Source organism: Haliaeetus leucocephalus, unplaced genomic scaffold, assembly GCF_000737465.1.
Source record: "Haliaeetus leucocephalus isolate CR32 unplaced genomic scaffold, Haliaeetus_leucocephalus-4.0 Scaffold262, whole genome shotgun sequence".
NCBI lineage: Eukaryota > Metazoa > Chordata > Aves > Accipitriformes > Accipitridae > Haliaeetus > Haliaeetus leucocephalus.
This window is the reverse complement of record NW_010972698.1, coordinates 5,579-15,550: the sequence shown is the minus strand read 5'-3', so window position 1 is coordinate 15,550 and position 9,972 is coordinate 5,579. Positions and strand designations below refer to the sequence as shown.

Genomic DNA, 9,972 nt, shown 5'->3' with positions numbered 1-9,972 from the left:
GCCCGCCACAGCACGCCAGCCCCTGCGCGGCGGCGCCCACGCGGGAGGGCGGGCTGCTGAAAGCGTTAGCGCCCCGCCCGCCGGGCGCGGCGACATGGCGGCGCCCGGTGCCGTACAAGAAGATGGCGGCGCCCGCTGCCGAGCCGCAGCTGGGACGCTCCGGCAGCACCGGGGGAAGGCGTGGGGAGGTCCCAGTGGTCAGGCCGGGCTGGCAGGGGTTGCGCCAGCACACCCCAGCCTGCGCGGGTGGCCGGCAGGAGCCTCAGCCCAGGGCACGGACCTCCAGGGGCACGTGGGTCTGGACAGGCCTGGCCCTCGGCCTGGGCAACTCTCCCGGGGATGGGGGTGAAAGCAGCCCCGGGAGCCTACCTCTGCCACGGCCCTGCTCTCCCTGGGGACAGGGCGGGCAGACGGCGGTCTGTTTACAGCTCTGGGGTGCTGGGGCCCAGAACCACCCCGCGGCAACGCCAGCTCCTCTGGAGCTTGTACAAAAGCCTGCTGGCACCAGGGCAAAGCTGGTGGCTCAGCAACACCGCAGCCCCTTTTCTCTTTCAATTTTTCAGTTTGCTGTGAACCAGAATCACCTCCTTGTAGATCCAGTGCAGCCTCAGTCAGATCGGTATATCTGTGTTGCTTCAAGTGCATTTACCAGAAGGACAGTTGTTAGGGGAGTCGTGCAGCCTGGAGGAGGAGATAGCAGCAGGAAGAAAAACAACAGCTCATGGGAACATTTCTCTTCTCCACATGGCTATATTTAGGTACGCAGAGGAAGCGTGCAACTTGGCTCAGCTGGGAAAGCCTGGGTTCCCTCAGCCACCATCACCAAGAGCTTGGATGTTGCTCTCCCAGGAGCGCTGGGATACTGTAGGAAGCATATGACATTAGCTTGCCTTGTTCACCAAAAGCGCTAAAACAGGTCAGCAGATAAACCATTGCGTCTACCACAATGGTACGCCACCAGAACAACCATCCTCCACGCCACAGGGCTTTATGGGGATCAACAGTGAGGAGCCAAGACATACTTGCCATCATAAAAGACCTGTGTAATTAGATACCTGTGCAGCCAAAATGTCTGGAAGAAAAGGGGCAGCCTTTTTTCTTGTCTTAAAGCAACGTATCTGCTGCCACCAGAGACGGGGCAGCAGCCCCACCAGTCCTTGCACCAGTCAGGTACTCCCACTCCCAGCACAGAGGCCAGGACTGAACTCTGCTGATACAGTCCTGCATCAGCAGAGTGCAGCACACTTGGTTCTAGAAGACTTGCGGAGGACAAAGTTGAATAAACACACACTAAGGCAATACCATAATAAATACATTTATTTACAGAGCTTCCTCCCTCCCTCCTTGCCATAAAGGGCTGAGAAGGCAGACACACACATAGAATAGGAAGAAAAAGCCAGTACATCCCAACAGTGTAAAGACAGTGCCCATCTCTCTCAAGGAAGAGCCTAGTCCCCAGCTTGCTCTCTTCCCCACTTTGAGATTTATGAACCTGCATGTTAACTCCCAACAGTCCTTCACTGTCCCAGTTACAACCAAGGAGTTCCCATGGCCCATGCAAATGCACAAGGTTCCCGGTTATCCATCCCTTACTTGGAAGGGAGGTTCTCTCCAGCAGAGGAGCAGGGGATGGCAGAGTCAGCGTCTGTTGAATGCCCCTTGCTCTTCCCAAATTCAATCACCAGAGGCTTCCCCTGCAGATTGTACCCATTCACCAACAGCATGGCATCCTGGGCTGACTGAATATCTGCAACAAGAGAGCAAAATGGGTGCAGGTCACATGGCACGTTCTGGCACAGACACATGGTGTTCACACAGATGTTCCCGGCTCACGGACCCTCAGCCTGCACCGCAATACAGTGCAGCACTGGGATCCTCCAGCCAGAGTGACATGCTGAATATAAATACAGCACGTAACAGACTGCATCCCTTCTGTTTCGATTAATCCTCTTCCAATCCAGGCAAAAGATTATGACGTGATAGGAAGAAGAGGGAGTGAACTCCCCTCCTTCTCCTTGGAGAGCGGGCTTGGTGCTAGCCCAGTGTTCTGCAGGAAGATGTGGCACCTTCGTGGGTTGGGGAAGAACAGAGAGGTATGAGGCAGCAACTCACCAGGGAAGGTGATGAAAGCCTGACCCCTCATCCGACCACTCAGGAGGCGGAACTGGATCGGTGGGCTGTCCTCCTTCTGGAACCGAGCAAACAAGGACACTAGGTCCTTCACTGTCACTCGAGGGCCCAGGTTCTTCAAATACAGCACCTGTTCCAGAGACACAGAGGGTCAGCTGGCCTGTGCCATGCTAACATACACTTTTCAGCCTGGTCCCAAGTCTGTACACCTCAAAGGTATGAAATAGTTCAGTCCCTCTGCCATCTCAGAGCCCTTCTACCCGCATGCTAACAGTGGAGTTTGGAAGACATGTGGATGTACGGCGAAAGGCAGCTCTGGACTCAAGGCATCATCATGCTTGCCTGCGCCAAGTGCTGACAGCTCCAGTTATTTATAAAACGCAACAAGCTCCAGCTGCCAGTTAAACACAGTTTGAGTAAAGTCACAGCTGGTCTCAGTCAGGCCCAAACAAGGAGAGCACATCTTGACTAATGACCTGCCAAAGCCAGGAAGGGCTGAGGTCTGAAGTACTTGCCAGTTGCAAGTTGCCCAGCCTGGGCAACATCCCACTAGAGCCGAAAGTACCCCTTCCCTCCCAGAGCGGAGGCTGCTCTTTGTTGGCTGGAGAAGGATCAACCAAGCACCCTCCAGGCAACAGCAAAGAGGAGCCTTTGCCTGCTGAAGCAGCTTCAGGGCATGCTCGTGAGGAAGAAGAAATCCTGGTTCATCTCAGTGTACCTTGTTGGGCTCCCCAGGATGGTAGGACGAGAACCTGGGTATTTTCTGGAGTTCTTCCTCTGAGAGACGGTTTTTGCAGATCTCCTCTTCCGGGACAAACTCTACAGGCTCTTTGATAACCACAGGACTTGGAGGGGAATGGTGGGGCCTTGTTGCAGGAAGACTGGGACTTCTTGCCTGTTCTTCCTGGTCTGGAAGCGATGACTCCTCAGCCACAGGCCCCTGAGGAGCCAGGGAAGGGCACAAGCATGGGTCATTCTTGGTAGGCTGGACTTCTTCAGGCCACTTCTTGCTCAGCAGCTCTTGGTAAACACTCTCCAGGTGGACCATGGGGTCCTTTTCATCTGTTACCCTCTTCTGAGTGTCATCTAATCCACAATGGAGAAACACGGTAATGTGACTACCACCAAGAACCTAGAAAAAGCACAGACTGCAGGAAGAGACACAGGAGAAACCCTGTTTCAACCCAGCCTCCATGCATCTGCCAACCAGGCCCTGCAGGTTATTTAAAACAAGAACAGCCCCAGCAGCCAGCAAGGACTGGTGTCCCAGCTCAGGATGAACCTGCAGAGAGCAGCAGCTCCACCAATGCTTTGTACAGAGCGCATTTCTTCCAGAGATGTCCTTGCAAGCATATCTGCAGCCACATTTCAGCACATCCTAGTGACTCCTTCAACACAACTTCCTCATCCTGCATGCAGGGCCAGGATGTTCCATGCTGCCTTTCTACACCACTACATGGAATAAAAACTTTTTGCTTCCAGGGACATCAGATTAAACTCCTGGGTTTAAAGAAGGTCCATGGCATGGACTGACCAATGAAACTCCTTTACTCTATTTAATGGAAATGAGGACAGAAGTGAGAGGGCAATCTCCCAGCCTACAAGCCTCAACCTTGCTACCTCTTGGTTTTGCTAAATGCTAGAACACTAACACCAAAGGAGGAAGCAGAGGCCAGAGGATGCTGGGTCAGCTGAACATTATAGCCTGAACAGCATCAACACCGATCAAAGTGGTGTTTTAGGAGTTAGGAGTTTAGAAGTTCCTCCTCATCTTCTGTTTAATACTGTCTTACAAAAAATCAGTCTGGCCTGGAGCTTCATGCCCACACGTTATCCAGCTAAAGCAGACTGGAATAGTTTCTGCCATCTCTGGACAACACTTGACTCTCCATCCAGAAAAGTCACATTAAGCCACAGGCTCAGGGACAACACTGCTGGGGCGAGAAGTGCTGTCATCCTGTGGACACGGTACTGGGAATCAGCAACTGGGCTCCAATTCCACTTCAGCTACTGGGAGAAGCCTTTAACAAGTCACTCCTACTCCTTCCTGCTCTGTGTCTTTGCTTCCCTCCCACTCTTGTTAGACTGCAGTTAAATCAGGGAAGGGACAATCTCTAGCCCCACACAGACACCTCGTGTCACTTGGTGCAGCTCAGTGGAGACCTATGGGCTCTACCAAAGCATAATCCCGGCTGCTCTTCCACATACTGAGCTGGGCTCTGCAGTACATACAGCATGTCAACGAGATCCATGCTCTCCAAACAGAGATGGACTTTACAAGCCTCTATATTAAACCCTTCAGAAAGCCCACTCTCTGTCGGCTCGTGTAAGAGAGGAAAATATCTCCTCCCACACAGTGCCAAAACAGAACCATGTCTTCAGGGACAAAAGGCCAGACAGAAATGTGTTAGACTCCCACACACACCAGCTCTCTGTGCTGAAGCAAAGGCAGGAACAGCCTTGAGCCCACAAACCTTCGTGGTAGAGCGCACGGAGGAAGGAGTGGCGATCTGTTCCCTGAAAGAGGGCATTTTCAATCTCCATCTCCCGCCGGCTCAGCTGCTTGCTGCCAGCAAACCTCTGGGGCAGAGCGAGTATGCGCTGACGCTCTTCCATCTTCTCCTGGATGGCATGGAGTCGGTCCTGCGTGGCCTCCGGGGCTGCTCCCAGCCCAGAGCCCTGGAAGACAGGCACAGCTTTGCTCAGATACAGCACATGCCTCCTTTTCAGAGACTCAGCCAGCAGTCAAACTTCACATCCTCCAGCCCTGGAGTGGGTGCAATTAGGAACCACCCCGCAAAGAGCAGGTCACCAAGAGGTCCTGTTACTGCAAGGGTAGAACAGAAATACAACCACTCACCAATCCTCAGCTCTTGAGAGAAGTGGAGAAACAGCCCCTTTCTCCTGACCTTTCTGTGCTGCTTTCCTTTCCCTGGCCTCACTGTCTGACGGCGCCTGTGTCCCTCTGTCCCAGAAGTCCCTGCCTCTGCCAGCTATAGCCATTTTCTAAGGCCACTGTTTTGGGTTTGTGTGGCAGGGTTTTGGTAAGTGGGGGAGGGGCTGCAGGGGTGGGTCCTGTGAGAAGCTGCTAGAAGCTTCCTCAGCTCCAAGTCGGACCCACCGCCGGCCAAGGCTGAGCCCATCAGCGATGCTGATAGTGCCTCTGGGAGAACAGATTTAAGAAGGGGAACCTGCAGTAAGTAGGGGTATTGGAATGTGAGAGGAACACCTCTGCAGACACTGAGGTCAGTGAAGAAAGAGGGGAGGAGGAGTGGGGGAGGAAGGGATGCCCCTGCAGCCTGTGGTGAGACGGCAGGCTGTCCCCCCCCCAGCCCATGGAGGGGAATGGGGGAGCAGATGCCCACCTGCAGCCCGGGGAGGAGCCCACACCAGAGCAGGGGGATGGATGCCCCCAAAGATAGCCAGGACTCCGTGGGAGAGCCCGTGCTGGAGCAGCCTGTGACTGAATATCGGCCCACAGAAAGGACCCACACTGGAGCAGTTCACAAAGAACCGCAGCCTGTGGGAAGGACTCACGTTGGAGGAGTTCATGGAGGACTGTCTCCCGTGGCAGAGACCCCACACCGGAGCAGGGGAAGAGTGAGGAGTCCTGCCCCTGAGGAGGAAGGAGCGGCAGAGACAACGTGTGATGAACTGACTCCAACCCCCATTCCCCATCCCCCTGTGCTGCTGGGGGGGAGAAGGTAGAGAAAATCGGAGTGCAGTTGAGCCAGGAAGGAGGGGGGAAGGTGTTTTAAGATTTGGTTTTACTTCCATTATGCTTGTTTTGATTTGTAGTAAATTAAATTTATTTTGTTTTTTCCACAAAAACCAAAATGGTCTGGTTTTCACCCATGACCATAATTGGCGATTGTGTCAACCCACAAGCTTTTCTTTGTATTTTCTCCTCCCCATCCCATGGGGGGGAGGAATGAGCAAGCGGCCTTGCGGTGCTTTGTTGCCAGCTGGGCTTAAACCACGACAGCCACCTACAGTAACTGCACAAACAACCTTTAGCGTTTCTTTTGACATGCCTATAGCATCCTTGAGCTCAAGTTTCCACCAAGCTTTTGGTCTATGACCCTGGCGTCAGTGAGAGAACCTTATTTGCTGAAAAGTGGACCCCAAGCTGCTGTTTGGCACCTGAGGGTAGGTTTATGCTGAGGACTAAACACCTGACCAGCTTCACATGAGCCAGCTCCCAGAAACCACCCAGCTACTGCAGCACAGACCTCATAGCTAACCTGGCTACAAGCGAGCGTTCCTGTGTAAAAAAACCTCACTGCACAGGGCCAGGACACTGCTAAGATTCATCAGACTTGTGCTGCCAAAGCACAGAGACATACCCCAACTTCTGGAGGGGCATTTCTGTTCCCCCATCCACCTCTATCAGAATCCAGAGAACGTGCTTTTATGGGGCTGTAGATGGATTTTCTTTCCTCAAATTCAGTTCGAGAATTACTGTGGCAGATCCTTCTGCCTCAGGCAAGAAACCAGCTTTTCTCCCTACACTGAGCACAATCTAACAAAGACGCTCCCACGAGTACCTCTCCCTTCCCGCCTGACTGCATGGGCCCACATCTGCACAGCATCCATTCACCATTTCATGGCTTCCCTGGGGCACAAAAGGCTGTTTATATGGAAGACCAATTCTGGGAAATAATTTGTAGCACTTTGTTTTCAAAAAAGCTGCAACTTAGCAGCTGAAAATAACAGAAGCCTGCACTCAGTACTTTGCCAAGAGCTCCACGGGTAATCTGAAGTCCTCTCTGTTTCAGCTGATTCCTCCTTGGTGGAATCTTTCACTCAGTGCCTCCACATACAAAGCTGCACATCGCTACCTGACTTGGGCTTTCTCTCTAAATATTCTTCTTCTCTCACAAGCTGTAGAAGATGTACCCTAATGTCACTGGTTCTTTCTGTCAGAGTAGTGTTTTCCATGCTAATCTTTATTTCTAAACATCCCAGAACTGATTTCATACCAAATACAACAGCTAGTACTATTTACATTAATTTTCATTCTTAAATTAACACCACCCCTCTCTAAACCAAGCTTTAATACAGGCCACACCAGGGCTGGGTTTGCATTTAAACAGCAAAGCAAGTAATGACTTCAGCTGTCAAGATGCAAACCCACGACTACCACGGTCGGCTTCCTCCTGCACACAGCTATTGCTCAGTAAGAGGAGGAGACAGAGGGAAGCCAAGGGTCAGCCCAAGTCCTGTTTTGCACCTTCTGGTTTACCAAATTAAGAGTAGGACACTCCAGTGCACCTGACACAGGACAACCCAGAAAGCCCCTTGTCTCTGGAACATGAAAAAAAAAGGTGAAGGTAGGGGAAGAGGAGAAATCTGCTTTGGCACTGCTCTGCTGCAAACTGCACCCAAAGAGGAGCACGTAATTGCAATCACACACTTGGTTTAACAGCTCTGCACTGCTATTTTTACTTGGCTGTTTCAAGTCCCCTGAAACATCTGCAAGCCCCTGAGGAGAATGTACAAAACCCTCCCTACAGACAGCTATCCCAAGCCAGCCATGGGGTCCAGGAAGATGTCAGAATACAGAAAGGTGGAGGTTGAGGCGCTTTGAAATGTTTCCTCCTTTTTCTCCTCCAGCCTTTAAATCCTTCTTACACAGGTATAAACAGGTGAAATGATTTGCTTGAGACCATCAAGACAGAGGCAGGAATATAGTCAGGTCCTGCTGTGTTCCAAAGGACCAACTCTTCTCTCCGTGACAGCTGTGAGCACAAACCAGTCCACCAAAGAAAACAGGCCAGAAGAAATGCGGGATCATGCTGGCCTAAAGGCAAGAGATACATGGAGCGGCCATTCTTTACTAGAGGGCTTACAAAGGACTTGAATTTTCTACCAGGGTGCCACAGGCCACGGGGTTAGAGGGACTTGGCCATGTTCACATCAGAGCAGAGAATGCCTACCTTCCCTGTTGAAGCCCGGTTCTTCCAGAGCAGGATCTCTGAGTCGGAAAGCCCCAGTTCCCGGAGTGAGGCAGTTTCTTTGTTGCTCTCCTGCAGGGCCTGGAACTGCGACAAGGTCAAAGCCCCCGCAGCCTCTTCCCCAAAAGGCTTGTAAAAAGCTGCAGGGGCGAAGCATCTCCGCTTTGACTTGCACCTGTAACCCAAAGCAACAGAACAGCAGAAACAACTTAGCACTGAGCAACTGGGGGAATAGGAGCGGGCTGGCTTCTCCCCCCAACCATGCTTGGTCCTGCTGCATGTAGGCAGAGAAGCAGTGTTTCCAAAACATGGCTGAGCCACACTCTCCCGACCCTTTTCCAAGCCCACAAGATCCCACAGGGCAGGAAGCTGCCCCAACACAGGCAGGAGGCACGTCGTGACACTGTAACACCAAACACCCAGCAGGTGCAAACACAGGCCAGCCTGGTGGGGAGGAGCTCTCTAGCCTAGAAACTCACCCCCGTGTCTGGCCCAGGCAAATGGTTTATTTTCACCTAACAGGTGAAAATAAGTTACAGCCAGCGTTTGCTCCAGGAGACAAGGAGTGCTTATCTCCTGCTGGGGTGCCTGAGCAGGAGACACAGCAAAGGTCTGCATGGCACAACAACAGCCTGCGCCAAACATCTCCCCAAGGAGTAGGCCCCAGCGAGGCAACGCTGCTGCTGCCCCTAACACGGCCAGAGTCTGCTCACCAGCCACTCTGGCAACCCCCCAAGGGGCCAGACCAGGACTTACTGCTCAATGGAAGCAGTGGTATCGAGCTGGTGGTGAAGGAGGCTCTTCAGCTGCCTCTCTCCTTCCGTCTCCAAGTCTTCTAGGAGGAGCTCATCGCTGGACAGGCTGCTATTGACCCTGAGGCACACATGCACAGCACAGAGGTGGTCAGTAAGGCAACAGGGAAAACACTGCTCAAAACGCACCACTGCTACAGCCTCTCTACCTCCTTGACTGTTTTTACAGGATTTAAAGCAAAACAAGGAATGAGAACTACCTGACCAAAGCTCCCACTAATGTTAACTAGAAAAACCAACAGATTTGGGACTGCTTTGAGAACATTAAAAATACCCCAGGGAGATTGTTTGGTGTTTTTGGGTTTTTTTTAATCACATGCAATCTTATTTTGATTGCTGGAAAGCTGTTTTGTATCAGTCTCTAAACAGACACTGCTAGTTTCAAATGAGTCAAGAAAGAAAGAAAACTGCGAGGGCAAAGAGAAACAGTGAATTTGAGCAGCACTCTATGGAAAGCTCTCTTTTTCCTTCCTGGGGTCACCTGTTTCCACGCAGACAGACAGACGGACACCGCATCCATCGTCACCCCGCAGACGGCGCGCGTTTTGGCATGGCAGCGGGGGCCCGGCTGACCCCTCTTTTGCAAACGCCGCTGCTTCAGCATGGGCTTCTGCCGAGCCCTTGGCTGCCGCAGGACCGGGCCACTGGCACCAGCTCGGCTCAGCCGTTGCGTGGGCTGGCAGGGGACGCCCACGCCTGTCCCGGGAAGCCGTTTTGGGCCGACGCTGCACCGGCGAGGGGCGGGCACGCGGCCCAGCTCCAGCTGAAAGGTCTCGCTGCCGCTTTTGGGACCACGGCAGCTCCGGGAGGGTTTGACGCCCCCGGCGGACCCCCCAAAAAGCAGCCTTCCGAGGCGTCGCCGTCCCCACAGGAACGTCGTGCCCGGCGAGGCGCCGGATGAATCCCCGGGCCGTGCTGTCACCCGGAGGAAGGTCTGACGCGAGCCCCACGCCGGCTGTCCCAAAACCGGAGGAAACCTCGCCCGGAGCCGGCGGAGCGCGGCCCCGCTCACCCCCCGAGGCGGCGGCCCTCCCCGCTGCCCGCCCCGCTGCCCGCCCCGCTCACCTCCGCAT

General features: G+C 53.3%; 1 protein-coding gene across 2 annotated transcripts in view; it reads right to left on the bottom strand.

Moving 5' to 3' along the window:
• The window catches only part of RBM41 (RNA binding motif protein 41), a 10,598-nt gene extending 801 nt beyond the window's left edge, over positions 1 to 9,797 (bottom strand). The window contains exons 1-8 of one of the 2 annotated variants that reach the window (XM_010568896.1): positions 9,381 to 9,797; positions 8,844 to 8,960; positions 8,070 to 8,262; positions 4,605 to 4,809; positions 2,849 to 3,216; positions 2,113 to 2,260; positions 1,594 to 1,747; positions 585 to 681 (exon numbers count right to left, since the gene is read on the bottom strand). In XM_010568896.1, coding sequence (XP_010567198.1) covers positions 636 to 681; positions 1,594 to 1,747; positions 2,113 to 2,260; positions 2,849 to 3,216; positions 4,605 to 4,809; positions 8,070 to 8,262; positions 8,844 to 8,960; positions 9,381 to 9,415 — 1,266 coding nt within the window. In that variant the 5' untranslated portion in view covers positions 9,416 to 9,797 and the 3' untranslated portion in view covers positions 585 to 635. Of the gene's footprint in view, positions 1 to 584; positions 682 to 774; positions 863 to 1,593; positions 1,748 to 2,112; positions 2,261 to 2,848; positions 3,217 to 4,604; positions 4,810 to 8,069; positions 8,263 to 8,843; positions 8,961 to 9,380 lie in introns of those variants that run through there. The other variant, XM_010568897.1, reaches the window with a different exon arrangement.
• Between the last annotated feature and the right edge of the window lie 175 nt (positions 9,798 to 9,972).